General features: G+C 46.5%; 1 protein-coding gene across 7 annotated transcripts in view; it reads right to left on the bottom strand.

The window, feature by feature from the left end:
- Positions 1–19,318, bottom strand: part of cadps2 (Ca++-dependent secretion activator 2) — a 78,812-nt gene that overhangs the window by 42,737 nt on the left and 16,757 nt on the right. For all 7 annotated transcript variants that reach the window (XM_086149316.1, XM_086149319.1, XM_086149317.1 and 4 more), the window contains exons 3-12: positions 18,482–18,814; positions 17,541–17,621; positions 16,798–17,028; positions 16,601–16,722; positions 14,645–14,756; positions 14,099–14,238; positions 7,285–7,351; positions 6,943–7,051; positions 6,670–6,870; positions 553–689 (exon numbers count right to left, since the gene is read on the bottom strand). In XM_086149316.1, the coding sequence (XP_086005442.1) occupies positions 553–689; positions 6,670–6,870; positions 6,943–7,051; positions 7,285–7,351; positions 14,099–14,238; positions 14,645–14,756; positions 16,601–16,722; positions 16,798–17,028; positions 17,541–17,621; positions 18,482–18,814 (1,533 nt within the window). The remainder of the gene's footprint in view (positions 1–552; positions 690–6,669; positions 6,871–6,942; positions 7,052–7,284; positions 7,352–14,098; positions 14,239–14,644; positions 14,757–16,600; positions 16,723–16,797; positions 17,029–17,540; positions 17,622–18,481; positions 18,815–19,318) is intronic.

Genomic DNA, 19,318 nt, shown 5'->3' with positions numbered 1-19,318 from the left:
TTATTATGATGTTAATGCACTGTAAGAATTACATTAATAGCCCTAATTGATTATTATTACTTTAATACACGGAAATGACTGATTAATGTCTACATCAATACACTAATAACAGATCTATTACATAATTAATACGCTGTAATAACCGATTTATTAAAACATGAATATTCTAAGAACTGACTTTTACGAATTAGTTATTACCGTACGGTGCTGTGTTTTTAAAAGTTAATTATGGTTCTGTTTCAGTCGGTTTCTGTGGTTTTGAACATTCACTGACTGTCTAATAGGTTGGGGGGAGCCAATCACAGGTGACGATCAGGCGAGGGGCGGGGTTTGACCCGGAAGGATCACCTGTCAATCATCCATCCATCCATCACCCATTGTTTTCCCAAATCCTGGGATCGATAAAGTACATCCCATCATCCATTCACTTCTTGGTCACACCTGTGGCCAATTTAGGGTCTTCCCCCCCCACGCCACCGTGAACGCCACCGTGAACGCCACCGTGAACGCCACCGTGAAGCCTCGCGGCGCGTTCAGGGCCGCGGCGCTTACCAGGCAGGAGAAGGAGTCGTTCATGCGGTGCCGCAGGGTGAGCTCCTGCAGGAGGGCAAAGAGGGCGGCGTGGTCGAAGCGGCTCGGGGCGGCCGAGATCAGCTCCTCCACGCCGCGGCGCTGCGACGGGTCCAGGCCTGCAGAAAGGAAGCGGACCCTGGTGAGTGAACTACAAACATGGCGCCAGACGGCGAGACGCCAGATGACGCGTCGGCAGCAGCCGTTTAGCGCCTCCGTCGGTGCGAACTGAGACGTAAACAAAGCGGGGCCTCGCCAGGGCGCCGGGCAGAATCCCCCCTCCGTTGGCGAACGCGGCGTTCGGTTGACGCCAACGTGCGAGGGGAAACACGGGGGGGGGGAGGGGTTCAGCTTGACAGCGAGCAGACATCGACAGTCACACGCAGGCACGGCGCCGGGACGGGCGTCATGGCGATCGTTGATGGGAGACTGGAGTGATGGGATTGAACCATCATCCACCCCTCTATCGCCATAGAAACACCTGAAGGCTGCAGGTCATCAGTGAATTAATGTCACAATGAATCAGTTATTGATGAATTAATGCAGAAATAAATCAGTTATTTGTATTAAATCTTGAATTTAATCAGTTATCGTATTCATTTCGTACTAAATAGGTTATATCAGTGTATTAAAGTAGTAATAATCAGTTATTGTGTATTAATGTATTACAGTATTAATGTCAGAGTAACTCCATTAGCCCATTAATGTAAAAAATCAGTTATCAGTGAATTAATGCCATGAATCAGTGATTTCAGTGTATTAAAATAGGAATAAATCAGTTATTTGTGTTTTATGTTGTAATTCAGGATACACTGTAGATAATGTACAAATTAATGTTGTAATAAATCAGTTATTAGTGTGTTCATGTTGAAATTCAGGATAAGCGGTAGATAATGTATGCAATAAATTGGTCATTAGCAGACGAATATTGTTATAATTCAGAAATTTGCGGATTCGTGCAATGAGTCAGTTATTACTGCGTGTTAACGTTGATGTGTTTAAGTTTGTAATAAATCGGTGGTTTTAAAACTTAAAGGAGTGTTTCAAGGGTTTTAAAGGGTGCTGAAAAGCCTTAATTGGCATTGAAGAGGTTGTGAAGGGGCTGTTTAAGAGGTTTCCAAAGGTATTAAGGGGTGTTTGAGGGGTTTTCAAGGGGTGTTTAAGGGCTTGTCAATGTGGGTTAAAGGTCGTGAACCCCTGTGGTGCCTTCAGGGGCGCGACGGAGGGTCTGAGAGGAGCGGCGCTGCAGTGGGCTTGAACTTGACCTTTGACCCCAGTGAGACAAGAAGGTAACAGCGATATTTCTGCCAGGTGATCGTTCCCACCCTTGACGTCAAACGGAGTGTTTCCGTCACATCGAAGTGACAAAGTTCACACATTAGATTGATGCCTGATGTAAAATCAAAGTTTCTATGATGCGATGAAGTTCCTGTGGTAGCAAAGAGCAGCTTCGTTGCAGATGAATCAAAATTTCATTGATGTGAAATCAATCTCTAATGTTGAGTCAAAAGTTTCTATGATATTTGAACATGATTTTTTCAATGTCAAAACCCTTTCTTTGAGGTGAAATCAAGGATTTTCTGATGCTGAATCAAAGCTCCTATGATGTGAAATTGTTGAATCGTACTTTCTTATGAAGTTCCACATTTCTAGCTGTTGAATCAAAGTTTCTTTGATGTCAAATCAGTTTCTATGATGTGAAATCACAGTTCCTTATCACATGAAGTTTCTTTGATGTGAAATCACAGTTCCTTGTCACATGAAGTTTCTTTGATGTGTAATCACATACTGATGTGGACCCAAAGTTTCTTTAATGTAAAATCACAGAAACTTGATACTTGAACATGGTTTCTTTGATGTGAGAACAGATTCTGTGATGTGAAAACTGTTTCTTTGAGGTGAAATCCCAGTTCTTTAACGTTCATGTGAAGTTCCTATGATGCGTAATCACAGTCTGACGTTGAACCGAAGTTTCTATGATGTAAAATCAAAGTTTCGGAAACTTTAACGTGGATTCTTTGATGTGAGAACAGATTCTTTGATGTGAAACACAGTTTCTTTGAGGTGAAATCCACTAGATGTTGTCACGTCGGCTAACTCGCTGCTGTGGGTCGGGCTCCGGTTTCCATGGTAACACGGACATCTGGGAGGGGCGGGGGTGTGTGAGCGGAGTGGGTCCTCGGTCCGGGTCGCCGAGGTAGAACTCGGCCGCCGCGACGCCCGAAGCGGCGTCTTAGAAAAAAAAAAGACAACCCCCCCTCTCTTCGCTCCCGGGGGGGTCAAGGCGAACATTGGGCAGAAAAAAGGAGTCCTGAAAGGAGGCGGCGGCGAGCGGCGGCGGCGAGCGGCCCTGGCCGGGTTCATTTCCAGTCCATTAATGGCCCCCGCTTGATGAAAGGCCTCACACTCTCCACTGCGGCCATTATCGGCCGGCGGCGTCTCGGGGGCCGGGAAGTTTTCCGAGCACCACACATGGCGGCACAAAAGGGAGCGTCAAAGAATGGCGACAGCGACGGCGGCGTTCCCTTCGCCTGCGACGCCCGCGGCCGGCATTAGCATCCTTTTTTTTTTCCTCCCTCTCTCTCTCTCTCTTATTAACGCTGCCATTTTGGGTTTTTGTGTCCGGACGCAGAGGAGCCCGCCAGGCGTCTCACCCCCACACACACACTCACACACACTTTCTTTTGTGCCTTTTGTTCCTTTAAGCACAAAAAAAAAGACAGCAAAAGTGAAATTTCTACAATCAAGTTCCAATCAGGGCTCCGCCTCCTCCCCTTCCTCCGCCTCCGGAGGCGCCGGTGTCCCGCTTTTCGCTCCGTCTAATTCCGATGTAGGTCACTTTTTTCCTTTTTTTTTTTTTCTTTTCGGATTTGGCCTCGCTGTCGAAAAAACAAAAAAACAAACAAAAAAAGAGAAGAAAGCGCTGTTGTCCTGGATGGAGAAAAAAAAAAGGGAGCAAGGGAGAAAAAGAGGGAGAGAAAGAAAAGGGGAGAAGAAAAGGCGAGGAGGCGACTCGGGAGAGACAAAGGGATATTGATTAGTCCTGATACGAGGCGGGGGGAAGTATTGATTGGAAGACAGACGGCGACCGGAGCCACGTTGATCCCTGTCAAGTCCAACTTTCAGCTATTATCTGGCGTGTGTGTGTGATGAGTGTGTGAATGAGTGTGTGTGACACTCAGGATGTTTCGTCTCCTGAGCCGGCGCACAGATGGTTCAGATTCTCCGCAGGTTCCCTCACTTTGTGTCCCCTCAAAGGGGGTTCTCATCGGCTAATCCGGGATTAGGGGCCTAATCTGAAACGGAGACTAAAGGGGCCCCCGTGAAGGGAGTGTGTGTGTGTTTGTTGGGGGTCATCGGTTCTAATCCCAATCAGGATGATATTGATGATCGATCACGAGGGATGATTCGCTGGACTTGATTGTCTTCGTCATCATCATCAGCATCATTCTCATCCAGATTGGGATTATATTCCAGAGACGCGATCAATAAAGCCAGTCGGTTCGAGTCCGCAGAGTGATTGATTTCCTGCACTCACACGCACACGCGTGCGCACACACACACACACCTAAATCTGTGATTTGATTTAAAGGGTAATTCAGCTTCCTGGTTTTTTTTTTTTGGGGGGGGGGGTCCCGTTGCCATGGAGATGAGATTGAAACTGGTACAATTAATCCAGAGGGTTGAATATTTGGGAATATTTTATCGATTAGAATGTGTGTGAAAAAGAGGCTGTATGTGTTTATAAAACCAAAGGTGTGTGTGTGTGTGTGTGTGTGTGAGAGAGAGAGACAGTGTGTGCGAGTGTGTTTGAGTGGCGTGGAGTGTGTGTGTGATACAAAATGTGCGGGTGTGTGACAGACAATGTGGGCATGTGTGCTTGCGAGTGGCGTGGAGCATGTGTGTGTGTGTGTATATATGACTTCTAGTAAGTGCTGTGGAGAGTGTGTGTGTGTGTGAGAGTGTGTGCGCGCACTGAATAAGTGTGAGACGGAGTGTGTGTGTGTGTGTGTGTGTGTGTGTGTCCAGGCGGGGGTCGTTTTCTTGCGCTCAATCTCTCCATATCCATCTCTCCTGGGCTGCATGGCCATCGTCACGGCAACAGTCACATCTATGTGACATGCTGCTGTGAGGGGCGGCGGCGGTCGCTGATGGCGGGTTATTGATGCGGTGAGCGGGGCGGGGGGTTAGCGGTTGCAGGTGCGGCGGCCCGGGACATGCGACGTGACGGGCCTGTCGAGGAAGTGGCGGTGACTTCGGACGAAGATGAGGACGGACGGCGCCGGCAGCTCTTCGCCACGCCGACGCAGCCGATCGGGAGAAAAGTTTGGAGGAAGTTGATCCTCCGCCGCCGCCGCCGCCGCAACCAAAACAAACTGCCTCCATGAGAGGGCAGAGCGGCGCCGGAGGTGGCGGCAGCCGCAGGGGGTCAGAGGTCGCGTGAATTCCTCCGGGTGAGAGAGGAGACAGGAAGTGTTGCATCTGGCTCAGGTGTGTGTCCTTCCTCCGCCATTTTGGCTCAAGGAGGTGGCGGTGGCATGACACTTCCTGTTCAGTCCTGCCGACATTAAACTCGACATTCGAATCCAAACAATGTGAGTTCATCTTATTTTGATTTATTTTTGTTTCTCCATGGCCCCACAGGCTCCCCCCAAACTGCTGTTATTATTATCATCATATTATTATCATCATCTCCACGCCTGTGCTGTCTGTCCCTTTACCTCAAACACACACATTACTATTCCCATTATTAATGTTGTTGTTGATTATTGACACGAGGCGCCGGCGCGCATGCTCATTAGCGCAGTTTAACCTCCGCCGCCTCTGCCGTGTCCACGCCGCCGAGGAGGAAGACGGGGGGTCGGGGGGCACTTAGCGGCCCGGGTTAAGAGCTATTCTGGCGACGGCTTCTATTTCCTGTCGCTCATGTACTTGCGGTGCCTCTCGCCGCTAAACGCTCCACTCCATTAGGCACTAACAAGCAGGAGGAGGATGCGAGCAGCCAGCACACACACACACACACACACACACACACACACACACACACACTATGTGCAGATGTCATGTGGAAGGAGGAAACAAGAGAACTAAACTACAATAACAAAATAAAATTGAATTTCTATATGTGCGAGAGGACGTGATTTCAGCGCTCATCTACCTGATCTTGAGAAAGGTGTAAAATTTCCCGACCTGTAAAGCTACCGGTGAAGGCTGCAGGTGGAGGTAGAGGAAATGCAGGCAGCTTTGCAGACACAAGAAAGGGCTTAAAGAGTAAGATTTATGTTTTGGGGCCAGTCTACCTTATGGAAGAGACCAGCTAGCTAAAAAGGAGTTCGGCTAACAAGTGAGAACCAGCTGACAAATGAGACTTATGAGACCAGCTAACAGAAAGACGAGCAAATAAGCTATTAATTACAAATAAGCTATTAATTACTAATATAAGGCTGGCTATCCCATGAGACTAGATAACTTTTAGGAGAAAATCGAACTAATATGAAACTAGCTGACCAATGTAGTTAGTGAACTGATACAAGACTAGCTAACCAATGAGGCCAGTCAACCAATGTTGCCAGCTGGCTAATATGAGGCCAGCTAAATGATATGAAACAAGCTAACCAATTACATCAGCTAACGAAGGTTATTAGCTAAGTAATAGGAGGCTAGCAAGCTGATATGAAATAAGCTAACCAATTACATACACTAATAAAGGTTACTAGCTAACTAATATAAGGCTAGCTAACGGATAAGAAACAAGCTAGCCAATTACATAAGCTGATGAAGGTTACTAGCTAACCAATATGAGGCTAGCTAACTCATGAAACAAGATAACCAATTACATAAGCTGACAAATGTTACTAGCTAGCTAATATGCTGCTAGCTAACTGATGAAACAAGCTAACCAATTACATCAGCTAACAAATGTCACTACCTAACTAATATGAGGCTAGCTGACCGATATGAAACAATCTAACATATTACATCAGCTAACGAATGTCACTACCTAACTAATATGAGGCTAGCTAACCAAAAAGACTAGCTAGCCCCTCAGCGGGTGATGTGGTGTCCTATTTGGTGTCGGGGAGCAGAGGTGGCACCTACTGATGGGTGAGGCCGGGTTCCCCTGCTGGGTCCTGGTGCCGGCGGCCCTGCTCTGGGGGGTCGGGGCCGGCTTGTAGGCCTGGCCTGTGGCCCGGTAGATGGCCTGGACCCACAGGAGGCGGTCTGACTCCTCCTCACACGCAAAGGTCACCAGGTCACCCTCACGCACTGCGTTGAAGAACACACGCCCCCCCTGGAGGCCTGGGGGCAGAAGGGGCCAGGTCAGATCCAGACAGTGTGTGTGTGTGTGTGGGTGTGTGTGTGTGTGTGTACCTGGTTGTGGATCACAGTAGTCCACAGTGTATCCCTCCAGCTGCATCAACTCCTGAGGCTCGGCCTTTTTCTCTCTGTAGCTGCACATGGCGAATGTGTACTGGCTCACCTGTTGGGTTTGGGGGGGGGGGGGGTGACATCACACACACACACACACACACACACACACACACACACACTTTGAAATATTCTAGACAAGATTGCCAGAAAATGACTCTTTAAGGCTCTTTGTGGCCATGTGACCTTTGACCCTGCAATGTGTGTGTGTGTGTGCACAGGGGGGTTGCTGACAGGAAGTGACATCACTCTCCTCAGTCTCTGATTAATAAATCGATGGCTCACCTGGACCAGGACAAAGTAGCGCTTCTTCCAGCGCTTCCACACCCGCTGCCCGACGGCATGCAGGTACCTGCAAGACAGCATGCATGCATCACTTGTTTGTGTGTGTGTGTGTGTGTGTGTGTGTGTGTGTTTGTGTGTGTGTGTGTGTGTGTGTGTGTGTGTGTGTGTGTGTGTGGGTTTGAGTGTTCACAGAAGTTCACGGAAAATGAATACCCAAAATACATTTGGGTTCAAATAATAATATTCACATAAATAGCCATTACTATCATCTTAATTAATATTAGTAGTATTATTATTTCATTATGTATTACTCATTATATAACAATTGTAAAATATAGCAATAAACGTGATTAATAACAGTAAAAATAAAAAAGTAATAATAATAATAATAGTGGTAAATAGAATGACAACGGTGAAACATAATGATAATAATAAAACTATCGACGAATAATTATAAAAACAATATTCATAAAAAAATCATTATCTGATAAATAATGAAATAATAATAATAATAATAACAATAATAATAATGATAAACAACAACAATAATACAAATTCAGCTTGAAAACACCTTAAAAATGAAACCTTTACGAGATGTCATGCAGGTTCATAAAATCTATAATTGATCAGATTATTAATTATTGACATTCAGTGGGTTGTGAAATCTTTTTTAATTCATCGAGCCCATAATAATCAACACCCAGCGTCTGATAGACGACATCGCTGTTTGTCTTAAGACAGTGGAGCAACACTGACCCCTGCTGGACAAGCAACGACACTGCATGACCTGTCTGACCATAAGGACATGTTTATTTTGTTTTATTTCATCGAATTTTATCTAATAATTTTGCGCTCCTCTAAGTGGGTCAAATATCTTTCAGAATTTTATGATTTCAGTATAAAGTTTTGTCTTTCACTGAATGTCAAAATGTCCACATCGAGTACTTAAATATCACATCAACGTCACTGATTTCGATAGAGTTATAAACAGATCTTCTCAAAATCGATATATTCAAATCATGCGTATAATTACGGGATGTTTTTACAGGGTCTGAATTATGACCAATGTTCTTGTTTTGATTTGTTCTAGTTTTTTTTATTTGGCTTCAACCTTTCAGTGAATCTCCGTCCGGTGAGGACATTTCCTGCAAGTAAGGAACCGAAGGTAGGAGGATGGAAGCCACAAGGAGACGAGGAAACGAGGAGAGCAGGAGGAAACAAGGAGCCGACCTGAGGGTCTGAGGGAGCGTGAACGGCACCGGACGAGCGATCTCTGCCGGACGAAGCTAGAACTGCAGCGGCTTTATCAGTGGATTTGAAATAAAGATTCATTCATGAATGAATAGTTTATCTTTTTGTTGCAAAGTCTGGAATGAGCCGTTCCATAAAGAGGCGTTCGACTGAAGTTCCCATCAGACGTTCTCCATCGTCACAACAATTAACACCATTAACTGGATTGCGTTTAAACTGACGTCGCAATCATTAATATTATTGTTATTATTATTATTATTAGGTTAAAATGCATGAATACATTGATCTCTGGAAAGAAAAAATATACATGAAAAATGATTTAAATTTTAATTTAACGATTTTGTAATTAGTGTCTTATTGAAAGGAGTTAAATTACTAATATTGGTTTCAAAGCTTAAAAGAAGAAAACATCCTGCTGTATGTGTGTGTGTGTGTGTGTATTTGCACATGTGTCAGTGATTATGTGTGTGTCTGTGTGTCAGTGTATCTATCTGTGGGTTTTTGTATGTGTGTGTGTGTGTGTGTGTGTGTCTGTTTGTGGGTCCCATAAGTCCACAATGTGTGTCTTTGTGTCTTAGTGAGTGTGTTTGTGTATGTGTGTGTGTGTATGGGGGGGGCAGTGTGTCCTACCCATGTATGTCAGCGTTTGGTACACAAGTCCATAGTGTGTATTTGTGTTACTGTGAGTGTGTATCTATGTGTGTGTATGTGTGTCAATGAGTGTGTGTCAGTCCGTGTGCACCTGCCTGCGCATGTAAGTGCGTCTATGTGTGTGACTGGTTGTGAGTCACACAAGTCCACATGTGTCTTTGTGTCTTAGTGTGTGCGTGTGTGTGTGTGTTTGTGTGTGTGTCTCTGTCAGTGTATCTGTCCAAGTGTGTGTCTGTGTGTTGGATTGTTGGTCACACAAGTCCAAAGTGTGTCTTTGTGTCTCAGAGTGTCTCAGTAAGTGTGTGTGTGTCAGTGTGAGTGTGTGTGTCTGGTTCTGGGCCACACAAGACCACAGTGTGTGTTTTTGTGTCTTGGTGTGTATGTGTCAGTGAATGTGTGTGTGTTTGTTTGTGTCTGAATGTGGGTCACACAAGTCCACAGTGTGTGTCTGTGTGTGTGTCAGTGTATCCTACCCGCATGTGTCTGTGTGTATCTGTCTGCATGTTTAAGTGTGTGTGTCTGTCTTGTTGTTGGTCATACTAGTCAACAGTGTGTGTGTGTGTGTGTGTGTGTGTGCGTGTTTCATGTCACTGGTCTGGCTCACCAGCAGGAGGAGCTGTGGGTCTGTCATAAGCTTACCAAGGTACTTCTACTTTGTACTAATGAAGTACTTTACCAAATTTTACTTTGGTTGTACATTAATAAATGCAAAATAGATATAATAATATCAGGAAGTCACAAATAACATTTTTACATTTGAAGACATATTTTAGTTCACGTAGTATCAATGATATCATTCCTCTCCTTTCCAGAGCATACCTCCACCTCTTGAGATATCCACCTGTTCCCTGCTCTCACTACAGCTTAAAATGTCATCTGCAAACATCATGGTCCATGCAGATTCCTGTCTGACCTCATCTATCAGCCTTTCCATCACCACTGCAAAAGATCTTAGAGCTGATCCCTGATGAAGTCCCACCCCACCTCCAGCTGGAACTTCACTGTTACACCTATAGCACACCTCATCACTGTCTCACAGCTAGCATACATGTCCTGCACCAGTCGAACAAACTTCTCTGCCGCTCAGGACTTCCTCATACAGTGTTCCACTCCACCCCGTCGTACACTTTTCTTTGTCTGGGTCTACAAAGGAACAATGCAGCTCCCTCTGGCCTTCTCTGTACTTTTCTACCAGCATTCTCAAAGCAAATACTGCATTTGCAGTACTCTTTTTAGGCAAGAAGCTCCACTACCCTTTCTCATAACTTCATTGTATGGCTAATCAACTTTGTTCCTCTTTAGTTTTCACAATTCTGCACATCCCCCTTCTTCTTAAAAATAGGCACTAACACACTTCTACTCCCTTCCTCAGAATCTTCTCACCAGCTAAGATCCAGTTGAATAATATAACCAGAAACTCTACCGCTGCCTCTCCTAGACACTTCCACACCTCCACAGGTAAATCATCAGTATCAACTGCCTTTCCACTCTTCATCCTCTTCAATGCCCTCCTCACTTCACTTTTACCAATCTCTGCTCCTTCGTGGTCCACAATAGTCACCTCCTCTACCCTCCTCTCACTTTCATTTTCGTTCAATCAGTAACTCTCCAAAGTACTCCTTCCATTTTCCCATCACTCTTCTAGCATCTGTCAATACATTTCCTTCACTATACTTAATCACGGCCTTCCAATCTCTATCTCTCTGTTTTGCCAACCTGTAAAAAGCATACTCTCCCTGTCCAACCGAGCATACAAGTCATCATAAGCCCTTTGTTTGGCCTTTACTAGCTCTACCTTTACCTTTACATCAGTCTGCTCTCTTTCCTCCCCTCAGTGTCCACAGTCTCATTCCATAACCAAGTCTCCTTCCAGATGACACACCAAGTATTCTCATACCTGTCCCCCTGATCGCATTAACTTTAGTTGTCCAGTCATCTGGAAGCTCTCCCTGACCATCCAGAGCCTTTCTCAACTCCTCCCCCGTAGAGACTTCTGCAGCGCCTCTGTTGCCTGCATCAATATGTCCACTGAAGTCTGCACCAATTGCCAATCTCTCACCTCTGGGGATAATCTACATCACTTGATTTACACACCACAGAATTTCTCCATCTAGGAGAAAGTGCATAAGCTTCTAAGCCTTGCTACCTTTCCACCTGGAACACTCAGTATCTCCCCCTTCCTTCTCTGCATCCTGTCAACCAACTCTCTAGCTTTTCCTGTCATCATCATCATATTCAAATTCCCCTCTCAGAGTCCCAGACATCTGTTATCCTCGATGTTACTGCTTATTATTTTTCATTATAACTTATTATTAGTTCTTCCTGAACAAGCTTTATTACATTGTCGTTAGTTTATCAATGAATATTGAGGACCAGGAAGCTAATTGTTGATCTTTGATGTGTTCTAGATTATTAAACTATAGGAAATAATTATAGTAAATATCAACTTTATCAAAACCTTTGGGGAAAAGAATGAGACTTTTTTCTATGGAAACGTTGAAGGACTGCAGGAAAATTAATTAAATTGGAGTGACAAGATATAACTGTTTTTTTCTTTGCCTTTTTTAAAGAAAAGACAAATATAGCAAAATAATGACTAGAATATTTTGGAAAAATTCTTATGAATAATAATAATAATATATCATCATTACATAGTAATACTTATATTGTGATAACAGTCATGACAATAATAACAACAACAACAACAACAATTAGATCCAATATTAGACTGCTGGGTAAAATAAATCTGAATAATAACAATAGGGTAATAGCACTGTAATAATACTCATAACTGAATCATAACTGTGCTAATGAGCTAGCCGCTATTCCCACCTCAAGTGAATAGGACCTCGGCCAGCATCATCACAAACACGGGCGCTCGTCGGGAATGGACCTTCAGGCCCATCATCTACACTCGGGGTCCCCAATATGTCGAAGGTAATGTTGGTAGATCACATGCCAATCAAAGTCCGTCATCCAACCTCCCTATGGTTCTTGCCAGTTGACTGAAATACAGGGCAGCAAATCTGAGACTTAGTTTTTTTCTGATATACGAGTCCCCCACGCATGTGCAGTCAACCACAGATTATGGCGCGCTATCCAGCAAGTTAGCCTTCGGAATTATTTCTTCACAAGGAAAGCATGCAGGAACTGAGTCAAGTGAGAAAGCGAACATATATCACTTCCATGCACAATTGAAGGAAGACCCCCCCGCAATTGTCACATTCAAAACTTGATTGGTAAATCTGCCATTGCTCTTCCAAAGAAGGGAAATGCAGAGCGGCACTTTCGGACTGTTCATAAAAGCTGTGAACGGGAATTTCCCTTCGAAAAGCGAGCCGAGAATGAGAAAGTTGAAGGAACTAAAATCTCAGTTGTCCGGGAAAGCGGCACAGTACAAGTCATCAGGGGCAGGTAGTGACCAAAAATGCACTCCGTTGTCGTGTGCCAGGAGGGTTCATGAAGTTATGCAAGGTGCACAAACAAGTATTGTGTTAAGTATACTCAGTAAAAGTGTAGGTAGAACATTTGTCCCATGGTAATTTGAGAAGTAACTCACAAGGTGAGAAAGTGTTGGTATCCCTGGAGTATACCCTGTTCACTCACATCATCATTCTTTGGTTCGTGGAACCTCACCCTCAACATGGACAAGACAAAGGAGATGGTAGTGGACGTAAGGAGGCAGAGGAGACCTCATTTGCCGCTCTTGAGCAAAGGTCTTGAAGTTGAGCAGCTTCAAATATCTGGGTTTCCACATAAGTGAGGACCTGACCTGGTCCCTCAACACCAGACGGTCAGGAGGGCTCAACAGCAGCTGTACTTCCTGGGGAGGCTGAGGAGGTTTGGCATGTCGCCTAAGATCCTCAGCAACTCCTACAGCTGCATTGTTGAGCCGCATGGCGGTACGGTATGGGAAAGACCGCAGAGAAGATCATCAGGACCCTCCTTGCCTTCCCCGCAGGGCATCTAGGACTCTATTTGTGGGCTCTGCAGAGTCCACAGGAGAGCTGCCTGCATCACCAAGGACCACCACCCAACCCCCAACGTGGACTGTTCGCACTCCTACCCTCCAGCCGGAGGTGCGGAAACATGGGACAACTCCGCTGAAGAACTCGTTCTACCCGACTGACGTCAGACTCCTTAACAACTGACAGGAGTCAATAACCTTGGACAATTCTGCACTTTCCAGCTGGCACAACCAACCACACCCTGCGCTCGGCTGTTCGTGTAACTTAACTGTTTATGTAAACTATCTGCATACAACCTGTACCTGCACTTTGTGAGCCGTAAACTCAAAGCTGCACTCGACTTTAACTTGTACATCTTCCGAATACAGTTTACGATTCTGCTTACCCTTTATGTTTCCTTGCACTGTCTGCATCTGGGTACAATAGTATGTTTAGTATTTATTATTATATTATTATTTATCGCTGCTCATCTGGCTGCACTGCAGAGGGCAGTGTAAGAATTTCATTGGACAGGGAAGCGCCTGACTCTAATGTGACAATAAAACTTTGAAAATTGTATTGGTTTTAATATATGCAAGAAATGATAAAACTTTTCAGAAAAATAAATCTAATGTCATTTTCTTTTTTCTTATAAATCTAGTAATATAATAATAAAAATTAAACCGAATCAGACCTCGTAATTATCAACCCATTAGGGAAAATAAATCTGAAATAGAATAAAAATATTGAAATAACACTGTAATAATAATAATAAGAGTCATTACTGAAATGAGTCGAACATCCTGAACTGAAAATGAAAATGAAATTTAAACTCCAGAAAAAAAAATGAAAAAAATATACCTGAACATGTCATCTTAAAAAAAAAGGGTTTTCAAGGATTGATAAAAAATAGAATTAGAAAATAGAAGAATAAAAATACGTCCATCAGGAGACGTCACACTCACCCACTGTGCTTCATGTTGGGAGGTTTGTCCATGCGGACGGCAAGCCGGATCCGCAGCTCGCCATCCTGGCTGCTCTTTGGCACTGACATCCGGTGGAACTCCGCCTGCTTGGGTCCGTTCGGGGTGGGGTTCAGGACCACCTGGGGGGAGGTGTCAGGGGTCAAAGGTCAGAGATCCATAAAGCACCTTTTTTCCCCATCCCACCCTTCCTTGACAAAATAAAAGCAGGCGCTTTTGTCACGTGTGTAATGGACATTTTTTTACTGATAGACTGTTGAATCAATCGTATTTCTCATTCAAACATCTTCTCATGACGTAATTGTTTGCAGATGGCCTGCTGAATTGTCGGTGTGTCTCACGTGCATTTCTATATAAAATGTCATGACATGCAGAAATATACGAAGAAGAAACTACAGAATGTTTAGAAAAAGTTATGCACCCAGCTGCATGCAAGGTAATGTCATAATCCTATGGATGTCAAGTGCTCTGTGTGTGTGTGTGTGTGTGTGTGTGTGTGTGTGTGTGTGTATGCGCATGTGCACTCACTCTTCCCAGCTCCTTGTCCTCCAGCGCCAAGACGCCGGTGCTCTCCGTGAAGAGCTTGACCTTGACGGAGGGCAGCGGGTGGTTGGTGGTGAAGTCGCCTTGCGTCCCCCACCTGGAGGACATGTGCGCACACACACACACACACACACACACACACACACACAGAGTCATCGGTTGTGTGATTGACAAGCTGTTCGACAAACAAAGGGTCTTAAGACAAGCAGGAGGGAAAACAGTTGAGAAGGGGGTGGAGCCAATCACAGCTGTGACGGGGGTGGGGGGCGGGGCTTAACCTGGATGTGTCAGCTTCGTGTGTGTATGTGTGTGTGTGTGTGTATGCGCGTGTGTTTGGTGTGTGTGCGCAAGTTCCTGAGGAGGAGCACAGATGACGAGTGACCCCTTCACCTGTTGAGGCTGAGAAGCGAAGTCGAGTGCCAGATTTAGTTTCCAAGGTAACAAACCGCAGGAAAAGGTGTGTTCACACGCACACACACACACTTCATTTCCTGGATAGTCGCCTTAAAATAACAAAGGTGCAGACATTTCTTTTTCATGTGTAATAACAATGTCATTCCAAACAGCCATTCACATTAAAATCATGAAATTATTATTTTTTTATTCACTCCAGTTTTGTACACCGGTTTATTTATTTTAATCTATTTATGTATGTATTTATCTATTGGTGATTGAGGGGGTTGGATTGGGTTGTATGAGTGGTGTATTCGGGGAGTGATTATACACCTATACACTCCCCCAGGGTGTGTTTAGGGGTGTGTATAGAGGGGTTGTATGAGGGGGTGTATAGAGGAGGGTGTATAGAGTGTGTATGTGGGGTGTATGGGGAGGCAAAGGGTAGTGTATAGAGTGTGTGTAGAAGGGGGTGTAAAGAGGGCGGTGTATGAAGGGTATAAAGGGGGGTGTATAGAGTGTGTATAGAAGAGGGGGGGTGTATAGAGTGTGTATAGAAGATGAGTGAATTTAGGGGTTGTATAGAGGGGGAATATGGGGAGTGTATAGTGTGTGTATAGAGGGGGCTATAAAGGGAGTGTATGTGGGGTGTACAGTGTGGATATAGGAGGGTGTATAAAGTGAAGTGTATAGAGGGGTTGTATGGGTGTGTATAGAGCGGGGTGTAGAGTGTGTACAGCGGGGGGGATAGAGGGAGTGCACGGGGGTTTTTAAGGTGTGTATATGGGGAGGTGTAGAGTGTGTATAGAAGGGGGTGTAAAGAAAGGGGGTGTATGGGGTGTATACGGGGTCTAGAGGAGGTTTGGGGGGGTGTAGTGTTTATAAAAGGGGGTGAATTGAGGAGTATATAGAGTGTGTACATCAGAGAGTGTATAAAGGGGGTGTTTAGTGTGTGTAAAGAGGGGGGTGTATATGGGGGGTTTAGAGTGTGTATAGAAGGGGGTTGTATTGAGGGGATGTATAGTGTGTGTATGGGCGTTGTATAGAGTGTGTATGTGGTGCATGAGGGGTGTATAGGTGTGTATAGAGGGGGTGTATATTGTGAATGGGGGGATGTTTGGGTGGGGCGTAAAGAGGGTGTATATGGGGGTCTAGAGGGGGTGTATAGAGTGTGTATTGAAGGCCGTATAGAGGTGTGTATGGGGTTGTATAGATTGTGTATAGATGATAGTGTTTAGGGGTGTGTATGAGGGAGTTGTTTAGGGGTGTGTATAGAGGGGGGGTGCCTTAAAGGAGGAGAGGGGGGGCAAGTAGACGATCCGAAAGCCACTCCAGAGGTTCTGCAAGGTCGGAGCGAAACACAGAAACCTTCTCCCGCCGCCTGGACCCGATGGAGGAGCCACGCTCTCGGCCTGAGGAGAGCGTGGCTCCTCCACCGAGGGCCACCGCCGCCCGACCAGGAGGAGGAGCAAGGAGGTCGAAGAAGAAAGCCAAGAGGAGGAAGCAGACAAAGAGGAGCATGAAAAGCCTGCAGGAGGAGGTTCTCACTGTGGCCTGCAGGCCTCGGCCTGGTCCGTCTGGAGCTTCTCGGCGCCCTCCACCTCCATGGTGCAGTAAACGATACGGTTGGGCGCCACCGACTTCAGACCCTGGACCTCCACGATCACGATCTTGGGGAGAGGAGGAAGCGATTAGAATTACCTTCGCCATCGAGGCAGAACGCGGAGATCTGATGGAACCCCAACCTCCAGGGCGAAGGTCAGCGCTACATCTGACTTGGACAGTACGTCGCCCTCGTCCATGTCCAGGAAGGAGCTGTTGAGGGACGAGCGCTTGAGCTTCTGCCTGAGGTCGGTGCCTCCTCTGGACACGGGCAGGCTCTCCAGGTTGGCCATCAGGAGGTTCACCGAGGAGCGGAGCTCCTCCACGTACAGGGCCTCCATGTCGGCGGAGACCATCTCGGGGTGCCGACTCTCCTGCGGAATTAGCTTGTTAGCATTAGCACAGAGCGGCTGGACGAGGAAGATGTTCCACCTTCATCAGTCATTGATTTGTTTTTGTTTTTTGTTCCAACGACGTTCGGGACCCCGATCGAATGGACCCGGCGAGTCCGTCGACGGATGTAGCCATGGCAACAGCTGGGCTCCGATCGATTTAGCTCACGCTTTCCCGATCAGTCGGGAGAAGCCCCGGAAAAACGAATGCGACGCAAACCGAGGAAGTAGTTACCCCCGGAGGACCGAAATTAGAGGATTTCAGATTTTGATTGATTGATTGATCGATTGACTGATTGATTGATTGATGGTTCACCCAGTTCTTGAATATTTAAGTTGAGATAGCAAAGAAAGGGTGAAGAAACCGGGAAATAGCCAGAACCTACAACCCGGTGGGGCTGTCTTTCAGTCACAGATCGATCAGTGATCGGAGCTGTCGGCGATCGATCGATCGATCATTGGATGGTTGGGCGAGCGGGGGCGGATTCCCTCACCCTGGCGATGTTCTCGGCCTCCTGCAGCCTCCCGTCCAGCTCCCGGCGGATCTGCGCCGCCTGCTCGTCCACGTTGTCCAGCTGAAAGAAAGGAAACCGGGAGCTGACGGACAGGAAGTGACCAATGACGGACCAATCAGCAGCCGGCGGCAGGGTTACACCCAGCCAATCAGGAGAGGAGGTAAGTAAGTGTCTCCTCGTTTACCATTTTCTCTCTATGTTCTCCAGCCAACGTTCTCTCCAGGTTGTCCTTCTCCCGACTAAGAACAGTCCGAATGTTTACCGCGGACTTTACTGTCTGCAGCTGTGAATGAGGGCGGTGCGGTTGGATGATTGACAGCTGACCCGCCGGTCCGTCGTCAACTGTGATTGGCTCAGCCCCCGCCAGGTGTCATGTGACCACATCTGTTCCCCCGACCCTCACTCCGTTGCCACCCGGTTCTCCAGTTCTTCCCCTCCGTCGTTCTGACGCTTTGATTAGAGGCTTCACACAAAGTGGCGTCGTCATAGAAATGTTTCATCGGGCGGGACGAGGGGGGGACGTCATGGTAACACTGGTGTGTGTGTGTGTGTGTGTGTGTGTGTGTGTGTGTGGAGATGAGCTGGTAATTATCTGTCATCCTCTCAAAAGGGAGCAAAATTAATCAACAGAAGTGTCGGTTCTATTAATATTCCTCAAATGGCAAACATGGCGGCGTTGGCAGCCGCCTCGCCCTCTGGAGGCATTGATGTCATCGAGCAGGTCGACAAAGCAATGAAGATAAAGCCGGGAGATCAAGGAGATCTTCTATTAATAAGTAAGGGGACCAGGTGGGCGGAGCCATTCACAGATAACTACCGGCGAGGGGCGGGGCTTATCCCGGACACAACAGCTGTCAATCATCCGTCCAGTGCTGGTGATCGTGGTTCAGGCTACGGCTAACAGCTAACAGGCCACCCACCTGGCAAGCATTGTACAGCAGCTGGTGCTCAAACTTCCGGATGCCGAGGATCTGCTGGAACATCTCGTACAGCTGCTCCTTGCTGAGGATCAGCTCCGACACGGCGCCCAGATGAGATCGTTGCGCCGAGCGTCGCGGGTCCTCTTCGCCCCGGTAGATGGCATCGTACTTGGCGATCCAGGAGCTCAGCACTGTCTCCTTGCTCAGCCCGTCGATCTCCGGTAGGCTGCGGACGCGCCGCTCAATGTTCTTCTTGAAGACCTCGCGGAAGTCGTTGGCTGAGCAGCCGCCGCTCTGGACCATCCTGGACACGCGCTCGCTCTTCAAGAACCCCTGACAGATCATAGATGGAGGAAAAAAAAAACATTAGCCTAGCTAGGGATGATTTAGCCAATCACATCTGGGTTCTTCTTGTATTAAACAGGAAATCATCCAAAACAAGATGCTACAGAACGCCACCGAAGCTACTTCACGAAGAACCCTTCATTGACCAATGGAATCTCGGCTCTTCGGGCTCTTAGCTGAGCCGCTATCAGGGACACCTGGTATTGCAACGTCTCAAGTTGTCTTTTCTCGTTATCATAGCAGTGCACAGAACAAGTCCGCACTAGACGACAAGCCGATCAGCTGGATTCAAGCATACCGCAGGCCAGAAGCACTCACCCCGATCACCATGAAGTGCTTCGAGAGAGTGGTGCTGGCCCACATTCAGAACATCACAAAAACCCTAGACCCCCAGCATTATCATGAAACCAGGCACTCCTGTGGGATGTGTCCTCCGCCCCCTCCTCTACACCCTGTTCACAGACGACTATGTCCCCTCCCATGAAGACATCA

The sequence above is a fragment of the Fistularia commersonii genome, chromosome 7 (genome assembly GCF_037954325.1).
Source record: "Fistularia commersonii isolate RoL2024-O1a breed Wild chromosome 7, RoL_Fcom_v1.0, whole genome shotgun sequence".
In the NCBI taxonomy this organism is placed as follows: domain Eukaryota; kingdom Metazoa; phylum Chordata; class Actinopteri; order Syngnathiformes; family Fistulariidae; genus Fistularia; species Fistularia commersonii.
Note: the sequence above shows the minus strand (reverse complement) of the source record. Positions and strands in the feature narration are given on the sequence as shown.